The sequence below is a fragment of the Staurois parvus genome, unplaced genomic scaffold, assembly GCF_062004578.1.
Source record: "Staurois parvus isolate SC_StPar_1 unplaced genomic scaffold, SC_StPar_1.0 ptg003658l, whole genome shotgun sequence".
NCBI classification, from domain to species: domain Eukaryota; kingdom Metazoa; phylum Chordata; class Amphibia; order Anura; family Ranidae; genus Staurois; species Staurois parvus.
Window position 1 is genome coordinate 1 of NW_028321454.1, and position 25,342 is coordinate 25,342.

The 25,342-nt window shown below is 56.3% G+C and overlaps 1 protein-coding gene across 1 annotated transcript; it reads right to left on the bottom strand.

The window, feature by feature from the left end:
• Positions 1-347: 347 nt before the first annotated feature.
• LOC149427564 (intermembrane lipid transfer protein VPS13D-like) lies at positions 348-25,304 on the bottom strand (the record flags this gene model as incomplete). The annotated part of the gene is made up of 4 exons (XM_089667904.1): positions 25,264-25,304; positions 22,756-22,966; positions 2,166-2,413; positions 348-539 (listed from the first exon to the last, which is right to left on the bottom strand). Coding segments are annotated over exons 1-4 (688 nt in total), but the record flags the coding sequence as incomplete, so codon positions are not given.
• Between the last annotated feature and the right edge of the window lie 38 nt (positions 25,305-25,342).

A 25,342-nucleotide genomic window follows, 5' to 3' on the forward strand; every position in this document is an offset into this window, starting at 1 on the left:
AACGTTGAGCACATATATGGTGGAGGACATTGAGCAGATATATGGTGCAGGACGGTGAGCAGATATATGGTGGAGGACATTGAGCACATATATGGTGGAGGACATTGAGCACATATATGGTGGAGGACATTGAGCACATATATGGTGGAGGACATTGAGCACATATATGGTGGAGGACATTGGGTTGATTCAGGATTATTATTCTTTGTTTTGGTTTTTGTATTTAATTTCTTACTTTTTCACATTTTTGGATTCATCAGTATTGTGCAATTTCTTTTTTGAGGTTGTGCAGCATTTTTTCTTCACCTTTATTCTGAAAGCAAGATATCCCGCCTCACATGACCAACCTGTTTTATTGATCAGCCAATAAGGAGCCGAGATGAATATTTTCAGGGATCCCTCCGCCCGGCACATGATGCGTATGGTGAGGTTCAGCAGCCTCTTGTTGGTGTCGTAGAGTCTCATCCTCACCATGTAGTTCTGAGTCCCGGGGGGGATGAGCAGCTCCTTGCAGTACGGGAAGTTCTCCAGGGAGATTCCTGTACAATAACAATGATGAATATTAGATGATGAGATACGAGGAGAAGCCGAGGGGGAGCTGGGGGGAGCAGAGGAAGAGCTGAGGGGGAGCAGAGGAAGAGCTGAGGGGGAGCAGAGGAAGAGCTGAGGGGGAGCAGAGGAAGAGCTGAGGGGGAGCGAGGAGGAGCCAGAGGAGGAGCCGAGGAGGAGCCAGAGGAGGAGCCGAGGGGGAGCCGGAGGGGAGCCGAGGGGAGCCGAGGGGGAGCCGGAGGGGAGCCGAGGGGGAGAGGGGGAGCCGGAGGGGAGCCGAGGGGGAGAGGGGGAGCCGGAGGGGAGCCGAGGGGGAGAGGGGGAGCCGGAGGGGAGCCGAGGGGGAGCGGAGGAGCCGAGGGGGAGCGGAGGAGCCGAGGGGGAGCAGATGGGGAGCCGAAGGGGAGCAGAGGAGGAGCAGAGGAGGAGCAGAGGAGGAGCAGAGGAGGAGCCGAGGCGGAGCCAGGGGGGAGCAGAGGAGGAGCAGAGGAGGAGCCGAGGAGGAGCAGAGGAGGAGCCGAGGCGGAGCCAGGGGGGAGCAGAGGAGGAGCCGAGGCGGAGCCAGGGGGGAGCAGAGGAGGAGCCGAGGCGGAGCCAGGGGGGAGCAGAGGAGGAGCCGAGGCGGAGCCAGGGGGGAGCAGAGGAGGAGCCGAGGCGGAGCCAGGGGGGAGCAGAGGAGGAGCCGAGGCGGAGCCAGGGGGGGAGCAGAGGAGGAGCCGAGGCGGAGCCAGGGGGGAGCAGAGGAGGAGCCGAGGCGGAGCCGAGGAGGAGCCGAGGCGGAGCCAGGGGGAGCCGAGGGGGAGCCGAGGAGGAGCCGAGGGGGAGCCGAGGAGGAGCCAAGGCGGAGCCAGGGGGAGCAGAGGAGGAGCCGAGGTGGAGCCAGGGGGAGCCAGGGAGGAGCCGAGGCGGAGCCAGGGAGGAGCCGAGGCGGAGCCAGGGGGGAGCCGAGGCGGAGCCAGGGGGGAGCCGAGGCGGAGCCAGGGGGGAGCCGAGGCGGAGCCAGGGGGGAGCCGAGGCGGAGCCAGGGGGGAGCCGAGGCGGAGCCAGGGGGGAGCCGAGGCGGAGCCAGGGGGGAGCCGAGGCGGAGCCAGGGGGGAGCCGAGGAGGAGCCAGGGGGAGCAGAGGAGGAGCCAGGGGGGAGCAGAGGGGGAGAAGAGGAGGAGCCAGGGGGGAGAAGAGGAGGAGCCAGGGGGGAGAAGAGGAGGAGCCAGGGGGAGAAGAGGAGGAGCCAGGGGGGAGAAGAGGAGGAGCCAGGGGGGAGAAGAGGAGAGCCAGGGGGGAGAAGAGGAGGAGCCGAGGCGGAGAAGAGGAGGAGCCGAGGCGGAGAAGAGGAGGAGCCGAGGCGGAGCAGAGGAGGAGCCGAGGCAGAGCAGAGGAGGAGCCGAGGCGGAGCAGAGGAGGAGCCGAGGCGGAGCAGAGGAGGAGCCGAGGCGGAGCGTACAATAACATGGTACCCCCCGCAGTAACCCCATCCCCAGATATAATCCCCCCCTACAATGCGGGTCCTACTGACAGGAGACGAACACTCACCCATAACATGGTACCCCCCGCAGTAACCCCATCCCAAGATATATTCCCCCCCTACAATGCGGGTCCTCCTGACACGAGACGCTCACCCAGCTCGAAGTTCTGAGACGTGTCGGCGGTGGGGAGTGCCGTCTCCTTCCCGTGTTTCAGGGTTCCTTTTATCGGGGTTCCTTTGACATAGAAGTTGAGCTCGCAGGGCAGCAGGTTGCAGATGACGACGGTCGGCAGAAGGAAGATGCTGTGACCCGGCTGCCTGTAGATCTGCTTGGCGCTGTCTGAGAAGGTACTGGAGGGCATATAATCCGGGTAATTGTCCTTCTTCAGAGCCACACAGAACCTGAGAGGGGAAAAGAACAGAAATCCAGAGAATGGCCAACCTCAGGAACAACCGGATATCCGTCATATGAAGTGTGACTGGAGGCAAGTGTGTGTCTCTGTTCAGGAGGAGGTGTGGGAGGGTTGGATCCTCTGTCAGGGATACATGGCGGCCTGTGTCCTCTCCAGAGAGAATGACTCTAGTTCAGGGGTGGCCAACTGTGGCCCTACAGCTGTTGTAGAACTACAAGTCCCATGAGGCATTGGGAAACTAACTCCTAAAGGCAGAGGCATGATGGGACTTGTAGTTCACCAACAGCTGGAGGGCCACAGTTGCCCACCCCTGCTCTAGTTTGTACAAGTGACTATTATCTGGGACTGAAAATGTTGAGGAATTCCTCAAAGAGGAAGGGAATCTGCCCCTCGTAGATTGTAAGCTCCCAGGATCAGCCCCTCCCTCGTAGATTGTAAGCTCCCAGGATCAGCCCCTCCCACGTAGATTGTAAGCTCCCAGGATCAGCCCCTCCCACGTAGATTGTAAGCTCCCGGGATCAGCCCCTCCCTCTTAGATTGTAAGCTCCTGGGATCAGGGCCCTCCCTCTTAGATTGTAAGCCCCCAGGATCAGCCCCTCCCTCTTAGATTGTAAGCTCCCGGGATCAGCCCCTCCCTCTTAGATTGTAAGCTCCCAGGATCAGCCCCTCCCTCTTAGATTGTAAACTCCCAGGATCAGCCCCTCCCTCTTAGATTGTAAACTCCCAGGATCAGCCCCTCCCTCTTAGACTGTAAGCTCCCAGGATCAGCCCCTCCCTCTTAGATTGTAAACTCCCAGGATCAGCCCCTCCCTCTTAGTTTGTATACTCCCAGGATCAGCCCCTCCCTCTTAGATTGTAAACTCCCAGGATCAGCTCCTCCCTCTTAGTTTGTAAACTCCCGGGATCAGCCCCTCCCTCTTAGACTGTGAACTCCCGGGATCAGCCCCTCCCTCTTAGATTGTAAACCCCCGGGATCAGCCCCTCCCTCTTAGATTGTAAACCCCCGGGATCAGCCCCTCCCTCTTAGACTGTAAGCTCCCAGGATCAGCCCCTCCCTCTTAGATTGTAAGCTCCCAGGATCAGCCCCTCCCTCTTAGACTGTAAGCTCCCAGGATCAGCCCCTCCCTCTTAGATTGTAAACTCCCAGGGTCAGGGCCCTCCCTCTTAGATTGTAAGCTCCCAGGATCAGGCCCTCCCTCTTAGATTGTAAGCTCCCAGGATCAGCCCCTCCCTCTTAGACTGTCAGCTCCCAGGGTTAGCCCCCCCCTCTTAGATTGTAAGCTCCCAGGATATGCCCCTCCCTCTTAGATTGTAAGCTCCCAGGATCAGCCCCTCCCTCTTAGACTGTAAGCTCCCAGGATCAGCCCCTCCCTCTTAGATTGTAAGCTCCCAGGATCAGGCCCTCCCTCTTAGATTGTAAGCTCCCGGGATCAGCCCCTCCCTCTTAGATTGTAAGCTCCCAGGATCAGCCCCTCCCTCTTAGACTGTAAGCTCCCAGGATCAGACCCTCCCTCTTAGATTGTAAGCTCCCAGGATCAGCCCCTCCCTCTTAGACTGTAAGCTCCCAGGATCAGCCCCTCCCTCTTAGATTGTAAGCTCCCAGGGTCAGGGTCTCCTTCCTAGATTGTAAGCTCCCAGGATCAGGCCCCTCCCTCTTAGATTGTAAACTCCCAGGATCAAGCCCCTCCCTCTTAGATTGTAAGCTCCTGGGATCAGCCCCTCCCTCTTAGATTGTAAGCTCCCAGGATCAGCCCCTCCCTCTTAGACTGCAAGCTCCCAGGATCAGCCCCTCCCTCTTAGATTGTAAGCTCCCAGGGTCAGGCCCCTCCCTCTTAGATTGTAAGCTCCCAGGATCAGGCCCCTCCCTCTTAGATTGTAAACTCCCAGGATCAGCCCCTCCCTCTTAGATTATCAGCTCCCAGGATCAGCCCCTCCCTCTTAGATTGTAAGCTCCCAGGATCAGCCCCTCTCTCATAGATTGTAAGCTCCCAGGATCAGCCCCTCCCTCTTAGACTGTAAGCTCCCAGGATCAGTCCCTCCCTCTTAGATTGTAAGCTCCCAGGGTCAGGGCCCTCCATCTTAGATTGTAAACTCCCAGGGTCAGCCCCTCCCTCTTAGATTGTAAGCTCCCAGGATCAGCCCCTCCCTCATAGATTGTAAGCTCCCAGGATCAGCCCCTCCCTCATAGATTGTAAGCTCCCAGGATCAGCCCCTCCCTCTTAGACTGTAAGCTCCCAGGATCAGCCCCTCCCTCTTAGACTGTAAGCTCCCAGGATCAGCCCCTCCCTCTTAGATTGTAAGCTCCCGGGATCAGCCCCTCCCTCTTAGATTGTAAGCTCCCGGGATCAACCTCTCCCTCTTAGATAGTAAGCTCCCAGGATCAGGCCCCTCCCTCTTAGATTGTAAACTCCCAGGATCAGGCCCCTCCCTCTTAGATTGTAAGCTCCCGGGATCAGCCCCTCCCTCTTAGATTGAAAGCTCCCAGGATCAGCCCCTCCCTCTTAGATTGTAAGCTCCCAGGGTCAGGGCCCTCCCTCTTAGATTGTAAGCTCCCAGGATCAGGCCCCTCCCTCTTAGATTGTAAGCTCCCAGGATCAGCCCCTCCCTCTTAGATTGTAAACTCCCAGGATCAGACCCTCCCTCTTAGATTGTAAGCTCCCAGGACCTGGGCCCTCCCTCTTAGATTGTAAACTCCCAGGGTCAGGGCCCTCCCTCTTAGATTGTAAGCTCCCGGGATCAGCCTCTCCCTCTTAGATTGTAAGCTCCCAGGATCAGGCCCTCCCTCTTAGATTGTAAGCTCCCAGGATCAGCCCCTCCCTCTTAGACTGTCAGCTCCCAGGGTTAGCCCCCCCCTCTTAGATTGTAAGCTCCCAGGATATGCCCCTCCCTCTTAGATTGTAAACTCCCAGGATCAGCCCCTCCCTCTTAGATTGTAAACTCCCAGGATCAGCCCCTCCCTCTTAGACTGTAAGCTCCCAGGATCAGCCCCTCCCTCTTAGATTGTAAACTCCCAGGATCAGCCCCTCCCTCTTAGTTTGTATACTCCCAGGATCAGCCCCTCCCTCTTAGATTGTAAACTCCCAGGATCAGCTCCTCCCTCTTAGTTTGTAAACTCCCGGGATCAGCCCCTCCCTCTTAGACTGTGAACTCCCGGGATCAGCCCCTCCCTCTTAGATTGTAAACCCCCGGGATCAGCCCCTCCCTCTTAGATTGTAAACCCCCGGGATCAGCCCCTCCCTCTTAGACTGTAAGCTCCCAGGATCAGCCCCTCCCTCTTAGATTGTAAGCTCCCAGGATCAGCCCCTCCCTCTTAGACTGTAAGCTCCCAGGATCAGCCCCTCCCTCTTAGATTGTAAACTCCCAGGATCAGACCCTCCCTCTTAGATTGTAAGCTCCCAGGACCTGGGCCCTCCCTCTTAGATTGTAAACTCCCAGGGTCAGGGCCCTCCCTCTTAGATTGTAAGCTCCCAGGATCAGGCCCTCCCTCTTAGATTGTAAGCTCCCAGGATCAGCCCCTCCCTCTTAGACTGTCAGCTCCCAGGGTTAGCCCCCCCCTCTTAGATTGTAAGCTCCCAGGATATGCCCCTCCCTCTTAGATTGTAAGCTCCCAGGATCAGCCCCTCCCTCTTAGACTGTAAGCTCCCAGGATCAGCCCCTCCCTCTTAGATTGTAAGCTCCCAGGATCAGGCCCTCCCTCTTAGATTGTAAGCTCCCGGGATCAGCCCCTCCCTCTTAGATTGTAAGCTCCCAGGATCAGCCCCTCCCTCTTAGACTGTAAGCTCCCAGGATCAGACCCTCCCTCTTAGATTGTAAGCTCCCAGGATCAGCCCCTCCCTCTTAGACTGTAAGCTCCCAGGATCAGCCCCTCCCTCTTAGATTGTAAGCTCCCAGGGTCAGGGTCTCCTTCCTAGATTGTAAGCTCCCAGGATCAGGCCCCTCCCTCTTAGATTGTAAACTCCCAGGATCAAGCCCCTCCCTCTTAGATTGTAAGCTCCTGGGATCAGCCCCTCCCTCTTAGATTGTAAGCTCCCAGGATCAGCCCCTCCCTCTTAGTTTGTATACTCCCAGGATCAGCCCCTCCCTCTTAGATTGTAAACTCCCAGGATCAGCTCCTCCCTCTTAGTTTGTAAACTCCCGGGATCAGCCCCTCCCTCTTAGACTGTGAACTCCCGGGATCAGCCCCTCCCTCTTAGATTGTAAACCCCCGGGATCAGCCCCTCCCTCTTAGATTGTAAACCCCCGGGATCAGCCCCTCCCTCTTAGACTGTAAGCTCCCAGGATCAGCCCCTCCCTCTTAGATTGTAAGCTCCCAGGATCAGCCCCTCCCTCTTAGACTGTAAGCTCCCAGGATCAGCCCCTCCCTCTTAGATTGTAAACTCCCAGGATCAGACCCTCCCTCTTAGATTGTAAGCTCCCAGGACCTGGGCCCTCCCTCTTAGATTGTAAACTCCCAGGGTCAGGGCCCTCCCTCTTAGATTGTAAGCTCCCAGGATCAGGCCCTCCCTCTTAGATTGTAAGCTCCCAGGATCAGCCCCTCCCTCTTAGACTGTCAGCTCCCAGGGTTAGCCCCCCCCTCTTAGATTGTAAGCTCCCAGGATATGCCCCTCCCTCTTAGATTGTAAGCTCCCAGGATCAGCCCCTCCCTCTTAGACTGTAAGCTCCCAGGATCAGCCCCTCCCTCTTAGATTGTAAGCTCCCAGGATCAGGCCCTCCCTCTTAGATTGTAAGCTCCCGGGATCAGCCCCTCCCTCTTAGATTGTAAGCTCCCAGGATCAGCCCCTCCCTCTTAGACTGTAAGCTCCCAGGATCAGACCCTCCCTCTTAGATTGTAAGCTCCCAGGATCAGCCCCTCCCTCTTAGACTGTAAGCTCCCAGGATCAGCCCCTCCCTCTTAGATTGTAAGCTCCCAGGGTCAGGGTCTCCTTCCTAGATTGTAAGCTCCCAGGATCAGGCCCCTCCCTCTTAGATTGTAAACTCCCAGGATCAAGCCCCTCCCTCTTAGATTGTAAGCTCCTGGGATCAGCCCCTCCCTCTTAGATTGTAAGCTCCCAGGATCAGCCCCTCCCTCTTAGACTGCAAGCTCCCAGGATCAGCCCCTCCCTCTTAGATTGTAAGCTCCCAGGGTCAGGCCCCTCCCTCTTAGATTGTAAGCTCCCAGGATCAGGCCCCTCCCTCTTAGATTGTAAACTCCCAGGATCAGCCCCTCCCTCTTAGATTATCAGCTCCCAGGATCAGCCCCTCCCTCTTAGATTGTAAGCTCCCAGGATCAGCCCCTCTCTCATAGATTGTAAGCTCCCAGGATCAGCCCCTCCCTCTTAGACTGTAAGCTCCCAGGATCAGTCCCTCCCTCTTAGATTGTAAGCTCCCAGGGTCAGGGCCCTCCATCTTAGATTGTAAACTCCCAGGGTCAGCCCCTCCCTCTTAGATTGTAAGCTCCCAGGATCAGCCCCTCCCTCATAGATTGTAAGCTCCCAGGATCAGCCCCTCCCTCATAGATTGTAAGCTCCCAGGATCAGCCCCTCCCTCTTAGACTGTAAGCTCCCAGGATCAGCCCCTCCCTCTTAGACTGTAAGCTCCCGGGGATCAGCCCCTCCCTCTTAGATTGTAAGCTCCCGGGATCAGCCCCTCCCTCTTAGATTGTAAGCTCCCGGGATCAACCTCTCCCTCTTAGATAGTAAGCTCCCAGGATCAGGCCCCTCCCTCTTAGATTGTAAACTCCCAGGATCAGGCCCCTCCCTCTTAGATTGTAAGCTCCCGGGATCAGCCCCTCCCTCTTAGATTGTAAACTCCCAGGATCAGACCCTCCCTCTTAGATTGTAAGCTCCCAGGACCTGGGCCCTCCCTCTTAGATTGTAAACTCCCAGGGTCAGGGCCCTCCCTCTTAGATTGTAAGCTCCCGGGATCAGCCTCTCCCTCTTAGATTGTAAGCTCCCAGGATCAGGCCCTCCCTCTTAGATTGTAAGCTCCCAGGATCAGCCCCTCCCTCTTAGACTGTCAGCTCCCAGGGTTAGCCCCCCCCTCTTAGATTGTAAGCTCCCAGGATATGCCCCTCCCTCTTAGATTGTAAGCTCCCAGGATCAGCCCCTCCCTCTTAGACTGTAAGCTCCCAGGGTTAGCCCCTCCCCCCTTAGATTGTAAGCTCCCAGGATCAGGCCCTCCCTCTTAGATTGTAAGCTCCCGGGATCAACCCCTCCCTCTTAGATTGTAAGCTCCCAGGATCAGCCCCTCCCTCTTAGACTGTAAGCTCCCAGGATCAGGCCCCTCCCTCTTAGACTGTAAGCTCCCAGGATCAGGCCCCTCCCTCTTAGATTGTAAGCTCCCAGGATCAGCCCCTCCCTCTTAGACTGTAAGCTCCCAGGATCAGCCCCTCCCTCTTAGACTGTAAGCTCCCAGGATCAGCCCCTCCCTCTTAGATTGTAAGCTCCCAGGGTCAGGGTCTCCTTCCTAGATTGTAAGCTCCCAGGATCAGGCCCCTCCCTCTTAGATTGTAAACTCCCAGGATCAAGCCCCTCCCTCTTAGATTGTAAGCTCCTGGGATCAGCCCCTCCCTCTTAGATTGTAAGCTCCCAGGATCAGCCCCTCCCTCTTAGACTGCAAGCTCCCAGGATCAGCCCCTCCCTCTTAGATTGTAAGCTCCCAGGGTCAGGCCCCTCCCTCTTAGATTGTAAGCTCCCAGGATCAGGCCCCTCCCTCTTAGATTGTAAACTCCCAGGATCAGCCCCTCCCTCTTAGATTATCAGCTCCCAGGATCAGCCCCTCCCTCTTAGATTGTAAGCTCCCAGGATCAGCCCCTCTCTCATAGATTGTAAGCTCCCAGGATCAGCCCCTCCCTCTTAGACTGTAAGCTCCCAGGATCAGTCCCTCCCTCTTAGATTGTAAGCTCCCAGGGTCAGGGCCCTCCATCTTAGATTGTAAACTCCCAGGGTCAGCCCCTCCCTCTTAGATTGTAAGCTCCCAGGATCAGCCCCTCCCTCATAGATTGTAAGCTCCCAGGATCAGCCCCTCCCTCTTAGACTGTAAGCTCCCAGGATCAGCCCCTCCCTCTTAGACTGTAAGCTCCCAGGATCAGCCCCTCCCTCTTAGATTGTAAGCTCCCGGGATCAGCCCCTCCCTCTTAGATTGTAAGCTCCCGGGATCAACCTCTCCCTCTTAGATAGTAAGCTCCCAGGGTCAGGGTCTCCTTCCTAGATTGTAAGCTCCCAGGATCAGGCCCCTCCCTCTTAGATTGTAAACTCCCAGGATCAGGCCCCTCCCTCTTAGATTGTAAGCTCCCGGGATCAGCCCCTCCCTCTTAGATTGAAAGCTCCCAGGATCAGCCCCTCCCTCTTAGATTGTAAGCTCCCAGGGTCAGGGCCCTCCCTCTTAGATTGTAAGCTCCCAGGATCAGGCCCCTCCCTCTTAGATTGTAAGCTCCCAGGATCAGGCCCCTCCCTCTTAGATTGTAAGCTCCCAGGATCAGCCCCTCCCTCATAGATTGTAAGCTCCCAGGATCAGCCTCTCCCTCTTAGATTGTAAGCTCCCGGGATCAGCCCCTCCCTCTTAGATTGTAAGCTCCCAGGATCAGCCTCTCCCTCTTAGATTGTAAGCTCCCAGGATCAGCCCCTCCCTCTTAGATTGTAAGCTCCCGGGATCAGCCCCTCCCTCTTAGATTGTAAACTCCCAGGGTCAGGGTCTCCTTCCTAGATTGTAAGCTCCCAGGATCAGGCCCCTCCCTCTTAGATTGTAAGCTCCCAGGATCAGGCCCCTCCCTCTTAGATTGTAAGCTCCCGGGATCAGCCCCTCCCTCTTAGATTGTAAGCTCCCAGGATCAGCCCCTCCCTCTTAGATTGTAAGCTCCCAGGATCAGCCCCTCCCTCTTAGACTGTAAGCTCCCAGGATCAGCCTCTCCCTCTTAGATTGTAAGCTCCCAGGGTCAGGCCCCTCCCTCTTAGATTGTAAGCTCCCAGGGTCAGGGCCCTCCCTCCTAGATTGTAAGCTCCCAGGATCAGGCCCCTCCCTCTTAGATTGTAAGCTCCCAGGATCAGGCCCCTCCCTCTTAGATTTTAAACTCCCAGGATCAGCCCCTCCCTCTTAGATTATCAGCTCCCAGGATCAGCCCCTCCCTCTTAGATTATCAGCTCCCAGGATCAGCCCCTCCCTCTTAGATTGTAAGCTCCCAGGATCAGCCCCTCCCTCATAGATTGTAAGCTCCCAGCATCAGCCCCTCCCTCTTAGACTGTAAGCTCCCAGGATCAGCCCCTCCCTCTTAGATTGTAAGCTCCCAGGGTCAGGGCCCTCCCTCTTAGATTGTAAGCTCCCAGGGTCAGCCCCTCCCTCTTAGATTGTAAGCTCCCAGGGTCAGCCCCTCCCTCTTAGACTGTAAGCTCCCAGGGTCAGCCCCTCCCTCTTAGATTGTAAGCTCCCAGGATCAGCCCCTCCCTCTTAGATTGTAAGCTCCCAGGATCAGCCCCTCCCTCTTAAGACTGTAAGCTCCCAGGGTTAGCCCCTCCCTCTTAGATTGTAAGCTCCCAGGATCAGCCCCTCCCTCTTAGATTGTAAACTCCCAGAATCAGCCCCTCCCTCTTAGATTGTAAGCTCCCAGAATCAGCCCCTCCCTCTTAGATTGTAAGCTCCCGGGATCAGCCCCTCCCTCTTAGATTGTAAGCTCCCAGGATCAGCCCCTCCCTCTTAGATTGTAAGCTCCCAGGATCAGCCCCTCCCTCTTAGATTGTAAGCTCCCGGGATCAGCCCCTCCCTCTTAGATTGTAAGCTCCCGGGATCAGCCCCTCCCTCTTAGATTGTAAACTCCCGGGATCAGCCCCTCCCTCTTAGATTGTAAGCTCCCAGGGTCAGGGTCTCCTTCCTAGATTGTAAGCTCCCAGGATCAGGCCCCTCCCTCTTAGATTGTAAACTCCCAGGATCAGGCCCCTCCCTCTTAGATTGTAAACTCCCAGGATCAGGCCCCTCCCTCTTAGATTTTAAGCTCCCGGGATCAGCCCCTCCCTCTTAGATTGTAAGCTCCCAGGATCAGCCCCTCCCTCTTAGACTGTAAGCTCCCAGGATCAGCCCCTCCCTCTTAGATTGTAAGCTCCCAGGGTCAGGCCCCTCCCTCTTAGATTGTAAGCTCCCAGGGTCAGGGCCCTCCCTCTTAGATTGTAAGCTCCCAGGATCAGGCCCCTCCCTCTTAGATTGTAAGCTCCCAGGATCAGCCCCTCCCTCATAGATTGTAAGCTCCCAGGATCAGCCCCTCCCTCTTAGACTGTAAGCTCCCAGGATCAGGCCCCTCCCTCTTAGATTGTAAACTCCCAGGATCAGGCCCCTCCCTCTTAGATTGTAAGCTCCCGGGATCAGCCCCTCCCTCTTAGATTGTAAACTCCCAGGATCAGACCCTCCCTCTTAGATTGTAAGCTCCCAGGACCTGGGCCCTCCCTCTTAGATTGTAAACTCCCAGGGTCAGGGCCCTCCCTCTTAGATTGTAAGCTCCCGGGATCAGCCTCTCCCTCTTAGATTGTAAGCTCCCAGGATCAGGCCCTCCCTCTTAGATTGTAAGCTCCCAGGATCAGCCCCTCCCTCTTAGACTGTCAGCTCCCAGGGTTAGCCCCCCCCTCTTAGATTGTAAGCTCCCAGGATATGCCCCTCCCTCTTAGATTGTAAGCTCCCAGGATCAGCCCCTCCCTCTTAGACTGTAAGCTCCCAGGGTTAGCCCCTCCCCCCTTAGATTGTAAGCTCCCAGGATCAGGCCCTCCCTCTTAGATTGTAAGCTCCCGGGATCAACCCCTCCCTCTTAGATTGTAAGCTCCCAGGATCAGCCCCTCCCTCTTAGACTGTAAGCTCCCAGGATCAGGCCCCTCCCTCTTAGACTGTAAGCTCCCAGGATCAGGCCCCTCCCTCTTAGATTGTAAGCTCCCAGGATCAGCCCCTCCCTCTTAGACTGTAAGCTCCCAGGATCAGCCCCTCCCTCTTAGACTGTAAGCTCCCAGGATCAGCCCCTCCCTCTTAGATTGTAAGCTCCCAGGGTCAGGGTCTCCTTCCTAGATTGTAAGCTCCCAGGATCAGGCCCCTCCCTCTTAGATTGTAAACTCCCAGGATCAAGCCCCTCCCTCTTAGATTGTAAGCTCCTGGGATCAGCCCCTCCCTCTTAGATTGTAAGCTCCCAGGATCAGCCCCTCCCTCTTAGACTGCAAGCTCCCAGGATCAGCCCCTCCCTCTTAGATTGTAAGCTCCCAGGGTCAGGCCCCTCCCTCTTAGATTGTAAGCTCCCAGGATCAGGCCCCTCCCTCTTAGATTGTAAACTCCCAGGATCAGCCCCTCCCTCTTAGATTATCAGCTCCCAGGATCAGCCCCTCCCTCTTAGATTGTAAGCTCCCAGGATCAGCCCCTCTCTCATAGATTGTAAGCTCCCAGGATCAGCCCCTCCCTCTTAGACTGTAAGCTCCCAGGATCAGTCCCTCCCTCTTAGATTGTAAGCTCCCAGGGTCAGGGCCCTCCATCTTAGATTGTAAACTCCCAGGGTCAGCCCCTCCCTCTTAGATTGTAAGCTCCCAGGATCAGCCCCTCCCTCATAGATTGTAAGCTCCCAGGATCAGCCCCTCCCTCTTAGACTGTAAGCTCCCAGGATCAGCCCCTCCCTCTTAGACTGTAAGCTCCCAGGATCAGCCCCTCCCTCTTAGATTGTAAGCTCCCGGGATCAGCCCCTCCCTCTTAGATTGTAAGCTCCCGGGATCAACCTCTCCCTCTTAGATAGTAAGCTCCCAGGGTCAGGGTCTCCTTCCTAGATTGTAAGCTCCCAGGATCAGGCCCCTCCCTCTTAGATTGTAAACTCCCAGGATCAGGCCCCTCCCTCTTAGATTGTAAGCTCCCGGGATCAGCCCCTCCCTCTTAGATTGAAAGCTCCCAGGATCAGCCCCTCCCTCTTAGATTGTAAGCTCCCAGGGTCAGGGCCCTCCCTCTTAGATTGTAAGCTCCCAGGATCAGGCCCCTCCCTCTTAGATTGTAAGCTCCCAGGATCAGGCCCCTCCCTCTTAGATTGTAAGCTCCCAGGATCAGCCCCTCCCTCATAGATTGTAAGCTCCCAGGATCAGCCTCTCCCTCTTAGATTGTAAGCTCCCGGGATCAGCCCCTCCCTCTTAGATTGTAAGCTCCCAGGATCAGCCTCTCCCTCTTAGATTGTAAGCTCCCAGGATCAGCCCCTCCCTCTTAGATTGTAAGCTCCCGGGATCAGCCCCTCCCTCTTAGATTGTAAACTCCCAGGGTCAGGGTCTCCTTCCTAGATTGTAAGCTCCCAGGATCAGGCCCCTCCCTCTTAGATTGTAAGCTCCCAGGATCAGGCCCCTCCCTCTTAGATTGTAAGCTCCCGGGATCAGCCCCTCCCTCTTAGATTGTAAGCTCCCAGGATCAGCCCCTCCCTCTTAGATTGTAAGCTCCCAGGATCAGCCCCTCCCTCTTAGACTGTAAGCTCCCAGGATCAGCCTCTCCCTCTTAGATTGTAAGCTCCCAGGGTCAGGCCCCTCCCTCTTAGATTGTAAGCTCCCAGGGTCAGGGCCCTCCCTCCTAGATTGTAAGCTCCCAGGATCAGGCCCCTCCCTCTTAGATTGTAAGCTCCCAGGATCAGGCCCCTCCCTCTTAGATTTTAAACTCCCAGGATCAGCCCCTCCCTCTTAGATTATCAGCTCCCAGGATCAGCCCCTCCCTCTTAGATTATCAGCTCCCAGGATCAGCCCCTCCCTCTTAGATTGTAAGCTCCCAGGATCAGCCCCTCCCTCATAGATTGTAAGCTCCCAGCATCAGCCCCTCCCTCTTAGACTGTAAGCTCCCAGGATCAGCCCCTCCCTCTTAGATTGTAAGCTCCCAGGGTCAGGGCCCTCCCTCTTAGATTGTAAGCTCCCAGGGTCAGCCCCTCCCTCTTAGATTGTAAGCTCCCAGGGTCAGCCCCTCCCTCTTAGACTGTAAGCTCCCAGGGTCAGCCCCTCCCTCTTAGATTGTAAGCTCCCAGGATCAGCCCCTCCCTCTTAGATTGTAAGCTCCCAGGATCAGCCCCTCCCTCTTAAGACTGTAAGCTCCCAGGGTTAGCCCCTCCCTCTTAGATTGTAAGCTCCCAGGATCAGCCCCTCCCTCTTAGATTGTAAACTCCCAGAATCAGCCCCTCCCTCTTAGATTGTAAGCTCCCAGAATCAGCCCCTCCCTCTTAGATTGTAAGCTCCCGGGATCAGCCCCTCCCTCTTAGATTGTAAGCTCCCAGGATCAGCCCCTCCCTCTTAGATTGTAAGCTCCCAGGATCAGCCCCTCCCTCTTAGATTGTAAGCTCCCAGGATCAGCCCCTCCCTCTTAGATTGTAAGCTCCCGGGATCAGCCCCTCCCTCTTAGATTGTAAGCTCCCGGGATCAGCCCCTCCCTCTTAGATTGTAAGCTCCCAGGGTCAGGGTCTCCTTCCTAGATTGTAAGCTCCCAGGATCAGGCCCCTCCCTCTTAGATTGTAAACTCCCAGGATCAGGCCCCTCCCTCTTAGATTGTAAACTCCCAGGATCAGGCCCCTCCCTCTTAGATTTTAAGCTCCCGGGATCAGCCCCTCCCTCTTAGATTGTAAGCTCCCAGGATCAGCCCCTCCCTCTTAGACTGTAAGCTCCCAGGATCAGCCCCTCCCTCTTAGATTGTAAGCTCCCAGGGTCAGGCCCCTCCCTCTTAGATTGTAAGCTCCCAGGGTCAGGGCCCTCCCTCTTAGATTGTAAGCTCCCAGGATCAGGCCCCTCCCTCTTAGATTGTAAGCTCCCAGGATCAGCCCCTCCCTCATAGATTGTAAGCTCCCAGGATCAGCCCCTCCCTCTTAGACTGTAAGCTCCCAGGATCAGGCCCCTCCCTCTTAGATTGTAAACTCCCAGGATCAGCCCCTCCCTCTTAGATTATCAGCTCCCAGGATCAGCCCCTCCCTCTTAGATTGTAAGCTCCTAGGATCAGCCCCTCCCTCATAGATTGTAAGCTCCCAGCATCAGCCCCTCCCTCTTAGACTGTAAGCTCCCGGGATCAGCCCCTCCCTCTTAGATTGTAAACTCCCGGGATCAGCCCCTCCCTCTTAGATTGTAAACTCCCGGGATCAGCCCCTCCCTCTTAGATTGTAAGCTCCCAGGATCAGGCCCCTCCCTCTTAGATTGTAAACTCCCGGGATCAGGCCCCTCCCTCTTAGATTGTAAGCTCCCGGGATCAGCCCCTCCCTCTTAGAGTGTAAGCTCCCAGGATCAGCCCCTCCCTCTTAGAGTGTAAGCTCCCAGGATCAGCCCCTCCCTCTTAGACTGTAAGCTCCCAGGATCAGCCCCTCCCTCTTAGATTGTAAGCTCCCAGGGTCAGGCCCCTCCCTCTTAGATTGTAAACTCCCAGGGTCAGGGCCCTCCCTAAGCTCCCAGGATCAGGCCCCTCCCTCTTAGATTGTAAGCTCCCAGGATCAGGCCCCTCCCTCTTAGATTGTAAACTCCCAGGATCAGCCCCTCCCTCTTAGATTATCAGCTCCCAGGATCAGCCCCTCCCTCTTAGATTGTAAGCTCCCAGGATCAGCCCCTCCCTCATAGATTGTAAGCTCCCAGCATCAGCCCCTCCCTCTTAGACTGAAGGCTCCCAGGATCAGCCCCTCCCTCTTAGATTGTAAGCTCCCAGGGTCAGGGTCTCCTTCCTAGATTGTAAGCTCCCAGGATCAGGCCCCTCCCTCTTAGATTGTAAACTCCCGGGATCAGGCCCCTCCCTCTTAGATTGTAAGCTCCCGGGATCAGCCCTCCCTCTTAGATTGTAAGCTCCCAGGGTCAGCCCCTCCTCTTAGATTGTAAGCTCCCAGGGTCAGGGTCTCCTTCCTAGATTGTAAGCTCCCAGGATCAGGCCCCTCCCTCTTAGATTGTAAACTCCCGGGATCAGGCCCCTCCCTCTTAGATTGTAAGCTCCCGGGATCAGCCCTCCCTCTTAGAGTGTAAGCTCCCAGGATTAGCCCCTCCCTCTTAGACTGTAAGCTCCCAGGATCAGCCCCTCCCTCTTAGATTGTAAGCTCCCAGGGTCAGGCCCCTCCCTCTTAGATTGTAAGCTCCCATGGTCAGGGCCTCCTCTTAGATTGTATGCTCCCAGGATCAGGCCCCTCCCTCTTAGATTGTAAGCTCCCAGGATCAGGCCCCTCCCTCTTAGATTGTAAACTCCCAGGATCAAGCCCCTCCCTCATAGATTATCAGCTCCCAGGATCAGCCCCTCCCTCTTAGATTGTAAGCTCCCAGGATCAGCCCCTCCCTCATAGATTGTAAGCTCCCAGGATCAGCCCCTCCCTCTTAGATTGTAAGCTCCCAGAGTCAGGGCCCTCCCTCTTAGATTGTAAGCTCCCAGGGTCAGCCCCTCCCTCTTAGATTGTAAGCTCCCAGGGTCAGCCCCTCCCTCCTAGATTGTAAGCTCCCAGGGTTAGCCCCTCCCTCTTAGATTGTAAGCTCCCAGGATCAGCCCCTCCCTCTTAGACTGTAAGCTCCCAGGGTTAGCCTCTCCCTCTTAGATTGTAAGCTCCCAGGATCAGCCCCTCCCTCTTAGACTGTAAGCTCCCGGGATCAGCCCCTCCCTCTTAGATTGTAAGCTCCCAGGATCAGCCCCTCCCTCTTAGATTGTAAGCTCCCGGGATCAGCCCCTCCCTCTTAGATTGTAAGCTCCCGGGATCAGCCCCTCCCTCTTAGATTGTAAGCTGCCGGGATCAGCCCCTCCCCCTTAGATTGTAAGCTGCCAGGATCAGGGTCTCCTTCCTAGATTGTAAGCTCCCAGGATCAGGCCCCTCCCTCTTAGATTGTAAGCTCCCGGGATCAGCCCCTCCCTCTTAGATTGTAAGCTCCCAGGATCAGCCCCTCCCTCTTAGACTGTAAGCTCCCAGGATCAGCCCCTCCCTCTTAGATTGTAAGCTCCCAGGGTCAGGGCCCTCCCTCTTAGATTGTAAGCTCCCAGGGTCAGGGCCCTCCCTCTTAGATTGTAAGCTCCCAGGATCAGGCCCCTCCCTCTTAGATTGTAAGATCCCAGGATCAGCCCCTCCCTCATAGATTGTAAGCTCCCAGGATCAGCCCCTCCCTCTTAGACTGTAAGCTCCCAGGATCAGGCCCCTCCCTCTTAGATTGTAAGATCCCAGGATCAGGCCCCTCCCTCTTAGATTGTAAACTCCCAGGATCAGCCCCTCCCTCTTAGATTATCAGCTCCCAGGATCAGCCCCTCCCTCATAGATTGTAAGCTCCCAGGGTCAGGCCCCTCCCTCTTAGATTGTAAGCTCCCAGGATCAGCCCCTCCCTCATAGATTGTAAGCTCCCAGCATCAGCCCCTCCCTCTTAGATTGTAAACTCCCAGGATCAGCCCCTCCCTCTTAGACTGTAAGCTCCCAGGGTCAGCCCCTCCCTCTTAGATTGTAAGCTCCCAGGGTCAGCCCCTCCCTCTTAGATTGTAAGCTCCCAGGATCAGCCCCTCCCTCTTAGATTGTAAGCTCCCGGGATCAGCCCCTCCCTCTTAGATTGTAAACTCCCAGGGTTAGCCCCTCCCTCTTAGATTGTAAGCTCCCAGGATCAGCCCCTCCCTCTTAGATTGTAAGCTCCCGGGATCAGCCCCTCCCTCTTAGATTGTAAGCTCCCAGGATCAGCCCCTCCCTCTTAGATTGTAAGCTCCCAGGATCAGCCCCTCCCTCTTAGATTGTAAGCTCCCAGGATCAGGCCCCTCCCTCTTAGATTGTAAGCTCCCAGGATCAGGCCCCTCCCTCTTAGATTGTAAACTCCCAGGATCAGCCCCTCCCTCTTAGATTATCAGCTCCCAGGATCAGCCCCTCCCTCTTAGATTGTAAGCTCCCAGGATCAGCCCCTCCCTCATAGATTGTAAGCTCCCAGGATCAGCCCCTCCCTCTTAGATTGTAAGCTCCCAGAGTCAGGGCCCTCCCTCTTAGATTGTAAGCTCCCAGGGTCAGCCCCTCCCTCTTAGATTGTAAGCTCCCAGGGTCAGCCCCTCCCTCCTAGATTGTAAGCTCCCAGGGTTAGCCCCTCCCTCTTAGATTGTAAGCTCTCAGGATCAGCCCCTCCCTCTTAGACTGTAAGCTCCCAGGGTTAGCCTCTCCCTCTTAGATTGTAAGCTCCCAGGATCAGCCCCTCCCTCTTAGACTGTAAGCTCCCGGGATCAGCCCCTCCCTCTTAGATTGTAAGCTCCCAGGATCAGCCCCTCCCTCTTAGATTGTAAGCTCCCGGGATCAGCCCCTCCCTCTTAGATTGTAAGCTCCCGGGATCAGCCCCTCCCTCTTAGATTGTAAGCTGCCGGGATCAGCCCCTCCCCCTTAGATTGTAAGCTGCCAGGATCAGGGTCTCCTTCCTAGATTGTAAGCTCCCAGGATCAGGCCCCTCCCTCTTAGATTGTAAGCTCCCGGGATCAGCCCCTCCCTCTTAGATTGTAAGCTCCCAGGATCAGCCCCTCCCTCTTAGACTGTAAGCTCCCAGGATCAGCCCCTCCCTCTTAGATTGTAAGCTCCCAGGGTCAGGGCCCTCCCTCTTAGATTGTAAGCTCCCAGGGTCAGGGCCCTCCCTCTTAGATTGTAAACTCCCAGGATCAGCCCCTCCCTCTTAGATTATCAGCTCCCAGGATCAGCCCCTCCCTCATAGATTGTAAGCTCCCAGGGTCAGGCCCCTCCCTCTTAGATTGTAAGCTCCCAGGATCAGCCCCTCCCTCATAGATTGTAAGCTCCCAGCATCAGCCCCTCCCTCTTAGATTGTAAACTCCCAGGATCAGCCCCTCCCTCTTAGACTGTAAGCTCCCAGGGTCAGCCCCTCCCTCTTAGATTGTAAGCTCCCAGGGTCAGCCCCTCCCTCTTAGATTGTAAGCTCCCAGGATCAGCCCCTCCCTCTTAGATTGTAAGCTCCCGGGATCAGCCCCTCCCTCTTAGATTGTAAACTCCCAGGGTTAGCCCCTCCCTCTTAGATTGTAAGCTCCCAGGATCAGCCCCTCCCTCTTAGATTGTAAGCTCCCCGGATCAGCCCCTCCCTCTTAGATTGTAAGCTCCCAGGATCAGCCCCTCCCTCTTAGATTGTAAGCTCCCAGGATCAGCCCCTCCCTCTTAGATTGTAAGCTCCCAGGGTTAGCCCCTCCCTCTTAGATTGTAAGCTCCCAGGGTCAGGGCCCTGTGACTCCCCCTGTACTGTATTGTATCTGTAGTGCCCGCCCTCATGTTGTACAGCGCTGCGCACACTGTTGGCGCCATATATATCCTGTATACTGACAGGGACTCTTGTTCTGGTGACAACGAATAGAGAAAGGGGAGCACTGCACACTCCAGGCAGGGCGGCGGTGGCCCGGGTACAGTCCATATAAAGGGTGATCCACACAGCTGCACTCCATGGCACTCTGCACCACAGGTACCACGGAGAAGTGTATTCCGGTCCACGGTTCAGCAGGATGCAGCCTTCCTGGGGTGATGGTAACACATCTTACCTGACCTGCTCTATGGTATTGCACCGAGCTGTCCTGAACCTGCTTTTCTGGGGTCCCCCTCTGGTGTTCCCGGCTCCTCCTCTTCTGAGTGTGCCTTCATAGTAAGCTGCTTGCTATGGGGCACACATGCAGGTTCGCTCCTGAGCTGGGCTGTGTGTGTCCATCGACATACACAGTGTGGGTCCAGTCCCCCCCTCCCCCCCACTCTCTGCTTACAGTTTTGATTGACAGCAGCAGGAGCCAATGCTTTCCGCTGCTGCCAAGCCTCCTGTGAGAAGTGGGGATCAGCGCTGCAGTAGAGGGGCCAGCGCTGGATTGAGAGAAGGTTCCGGTAAGTATTAGGGGGGCTGCAGGGGGCTGGGATACTAAAGTTTTGGGGGGTTTTCCCTAAAAGTAACAAACATGTCTACACTTCCCGCTCTGTAATGGTTTTGTACAGAACAGCCTGGCTCCTCCTCTTCTCGGCTCCTCTGCCGGCCCTCCTGGCCCCTCCCTCCTGTAGGGTGCTCCCATAGCAAACAACTTGCTATGGGGGCACCTGAGCAGGCACGCTCCCGAGCCACAGCTCTACGTGTCCACACACAATGCCACAGCTCGGCCACGCCTCCTCCCTCTCCTGACTGGCCAATGGCTCCCACTGCTGCCTCAGCCAATCAGGAGTGAGAGTGCCCAGAGAACCTAGGACATCTCTGGATAACGAGGTGGCTCAGGTAAGTGTTGGGGGGCGGGGCTTGGGGGGGGTGTGTTTTCATGTATAGAATGTATGAAGCTAACAATCACCGAGTGTTTAGAGACGTTTCAATGCAGAGATGAGGAGAAGAACAGAGAAATGTTGTGTAGAGGAAAGCGAGGGGACCGCGGGGCCCCAGACCTAAAGAGGACAGAAATACGCAAAGATCTAAACCAGGGGGAGGTAACCTTAAAGAGGCGGAGCTCTACCTGAACATGGGAGGAGTCAGAGATCACCGGGCGCCTCCTCTCACCTCACTGAAACCTCTGTCACAATTGTGGTGATCATGGGGTTACATCAGGCTGTAAGGAGGTAAGAAATCGCCTCTTCACCACCCGACACACACAGATCGCTTTTCAGAGGAGCAGCAGCACCAGCTGCACTTGTGAATGAGCTCTTAGGTAGACCGCAGCAGGTCAGTGTGAAAGCAGCCCTGTACTATTATACCCGATGCCTGGCTTCACACTGACCTGCAGATCTCTTCTTTCCTGCTCTGGAGACCCCCAGCCGGGATAAGAGGTGGGGTGCAGGTGGTGTCACTCGGCATCGGCCTATGAGGCTCCGCCTCCCTACTACAGCTCCACCTTTACAAGTAGTCCCTCCTCACTACCAAATCCAAAATCTCTGCAGCGCTCCCTAGTGGAAGAACTGGAGAAGACTAATAGGAGTGAATTGGAGCTGCTGGCATGAAATTGTGTTCCCCCAACTAAACGATGAACATCCATTGAACGATCGTGCGACATCTGCAGCGCAGCATTGTTCGTCCCTCTGCACTGCACTCTGTGCGATGCTCTGCGATGGCGGCTCAGCAACCTCGGATCTACCAATCACCTGGCCGCCCTCTCCTGGTAGATCGCCATCTATGGGTACTGACCCCCCTCCCCCCCATCTAAACCCTCTCACTTGTGTCTCCAAGACAGGAAGTGAAGGAAATTCTCCCCAGCAGTACAAAGACAGCAAAATATAAACGGACGGCTTCCTGCTCCATCCTGGGACAGGAAACAATTGGCTGGAAGATCAGCAGCACAGTGATTGAGTGGTCAGCACTTCCGCCTGGCAGTACTCGGGTCATTGGTTCGAATCCCAACCACGGCTCCAGCTGCCTGGAGTTTGCATGTTCTCCCTGTAGCTGCGTGGGTTTCCTCTGGGTCCTCCAGTTTCCTCCCACACTCCAAAGACATGCTGGGAGGTGAATTGGCTCCTGTCTGCATTGGCCCTAGTATGTGTATGTATGATGGGAGTTAGGGACCTTAGATTGTACGCTCCTCGGGGGCGGGGCCTGATGGGAATGTATAATATATATGTAAACTGACGGCGATGCAGAAGTACCTGTAATAAATAAATAATATCTAAGCATGCAAGCAGTGAGGGCAGCCAATCAGCAATCCCCATACTAAGTGAGGGCAGCCAACCAACAATCCCCATACTAAGTGAGGGCAGCCAACCAACAATCCCCATACTAACTGAGGGCAGCCAATCAGCAATCCCCATACTAACTGAGGGCAGCCAACCAACAATCCCCATACTAAGTGAGGGCAGCCAACCAACAATCCCCATACTAAGTGAGGGCAGCCAACCAACAATCCCCATACTAAGTGAGGGTAGCCAACCAACAATCCCCATACTAAGTGAGGGCAGCCAACCAACAATCCCCATACTACGTGAGGGCAGCCAACCAACAATCCCCATACTAAGTGAGGGCAGCCAACCAACAATCCCCATACTAAGTGAGGGCAGCCAACCAGCAATCCCCATACTAAGTGAGGGCAGCCAACCAGCAATCCCCATACTAAGTGAGGGCAGCCAATCAGCAATACCCATACTAAGTGAGGGCAGCCAACCAACAATCCCCATACTAAGTGAGGGCAGCCAACCAACAATCCCCATACTAAGTGAGGGCAGCCAACCAGCAATCCCCATACTAAGTGAGGGCAGCCAACCAACAATCCCCATACTAAGTGAGGGCAGCCAATCAGCAATCCCCATACTAAGTGAGGGCAGCCAATCAGCAATCCCCATACTACACTCCTCTGACGGGTGATTGTATGTCTCTGCACTGGAGTCCCATTATCAGAGTCTCAGGCATCAGACAGTTGCTGGAAGTGCTTTGTGTGACAACTGGACACGTGTGATCTTTGGTGTCACAGGTAGACCTTCCCGTCCACACGTGTCCTTACCTGAAATATCTGCTGTTCTCGGCATCCATGGAGTGACATTCACGCTTACTGCTGGAGACCTCCCCGGTCTTGCTGACATTGGTCCAATGGATGGGAGTTTTACAGAAGAACACGCCCATTCCTCGGGGGCGGGCCTGGAGCCGCCAGGATGTCAGGTGCAGAGGAATAGCAAACGAATCTCCGGGCATCACTGCAGGAAGTAACACCGGCTCTGTGGAGGAAGCAGAGATGGTGTCATGTGTGGTCCTGCGTGTGCCGTTCTCCTGAACTACAATGACCCCGCCTGACATGCAGACAGAGCGGTGACACCTGAGGGGGGGAGGAGCCGGGAATGAAGATCCGCACCTTCTGCTGTCATCAGGGGAGACACACCCGGGAATAGTTGTGACAAAAATGAAACGCCGACTTCCTAAAGCAGAAATTCTGTCTTCATTCCACCAAAATACCCCACAAACCACGAAGAGTCCGACATTAATCCCTCATCAACTGAACACAAACATTTCCACATATCCAGCTAATCACTGACACCAACGCCGGCACTGACACCAACACTGACACCAACGCCGGCACTGACACCAACACTGACACCAACGCCGGCACTGACACAAACACTGACACCAACAGTGACGCTGACACCAACGCTGACACCAACGCCGGCACTGACACCAACACTGACACCAACGCCGGCACTGACACCAACAGTGACGCTGACACCAACAGTGACGCTGACACCAACAGTGACACCAACGCCGGCAGTGACACCAACACTGACACCAACGCCGGCACTGATACTAACAGTGACACTAACACCAACAGTGACACCAACGCCGGCACTGACACCAACGCCGGCACTGACACCAACGCCGGCACTGACACCAACGCCGGCACTGACACCAACGCCGGCACTGACACCAACCGCGGCACTGACACCAACGCCGGCACTGACACCAACGCCGGCACTGACACCAACAGTGACGCTGACACAACAGTGACACCAACGCCGACACCAACAGTGACACCAACGCCGGCACTGACACCAACACCAACACTGACACCAATGCTGATACCAACAGTGACACTGACACCAACGCTGACACAAACAGTGACACCAACGCCGGCACCAACACTGACACCAACGCTGACACAAACAGTGACCCCAACGCCGGCACCAACACTGACACCAACAGTGACACCAACATTACTGTTCTAGCAGAATGTCTCAGTCCGGAGATTTCACCTTCAGTGAAACTAAACCGACCCAAATTGCTGCAACACATTCCATGCATGACAACTGCCACAGCTGCTTGTGCTCTCAGCTAAACCGTCTGATCAGATGTGCAGCACCATGGCAACCGCAGATCAAACCGAGGCTAGGAGGGCGAGCGCCATTACTGGGAGGGGGAGCGCCAATACTGGGAGGGGGGAGCGCCAATACTGGGAGGGGAGCGCCATTACTGGGAGGGGGAGCGCCATTACTGGAGGGGGAGCGCCAATACTGGGAGGGGGAGCGCCATTACCGGGAGGGGGAGCGCCATTACCGGGAGGGGGAGCGCCATTACCGGGAGGGGGAGCGCCATTACCGGGAGGGGGAGCGCCATTACCGGGAGGGGGAGCGCCATTACCGGGAGGGGAGCGCCAATACCGGAGGGGGAGCGCCAATACCGGGAGGGGAGCGCCAATACCGGGAGGGGGAGCGCCAATACCGGGAGGGGGAGCGCCAATACCGGGAGGGGGAGCGCCAATCCGGGAGGGGGAGCGCCAATACCGGGAGGGGGAGCGCCAATACCGGGAGGGCGAGCGCCAATACCGGGAGGGGGAGCGTCAATACCGGGAGGGGGAGCGCCAATACCGGGAGGGGGAGCGTCAATACTGGGAGGGGGAGCGCCATTACCGGAGGGGGAGCGCCAATACCGGGAGGGGAGCGTCAATACTGGGAGGGGGAGCGCCATTACTGGGAGGGGGAGCGCCAATACTGGGAGTACAGGAAGGAGGTTCAGTTTCCACTTTACACTCATAACTGTCACATGCAGCTTCCTCCGACCAGGTGTCAGAGAATGACAAAATGTATTATACAGCCCAGCCCCATACTGCCCCCCGCCCCGCCCAACCCTGTACTGCCCCCCCCGCCCAATCCCGAACTGCCCCCCCGCCCAACCCCGTACTGCCCCCCCTGCCCAACCCCGTACTGTCTCCACGCCCAATCCTGAACTGCCCGCCCGCCCAATTTCGTACTGCCCCCCCCCTGCCCTGCCCAACCCCATACCCCCCCCCCCGCCAAAATCCCGTACTGCCCCCCACGCCCAATCCCGAACTGCCCGCCCCACCCAACCCTGTACTGCCCCCCCCCCCTGCCCAACCCTGTACCGCACCCCCCCCCGCCCAACCCGTACTGCCCCCCCGCCTAACCCCGTACTGCCCCCCCCGCCCAATTGTTGTGTGGGGCGGCATGAAGGGGGGTAACATTTGGGTTCAGACAGAACCATGACGCCGGTCCCGGGGGTCACTCACTGTCCGGGGCGGACGGGCTGTCCAGTCGAAGTTCCATGGGGATCTCAGCTTGTTCCTCACAATCAGGACGATCGCACGG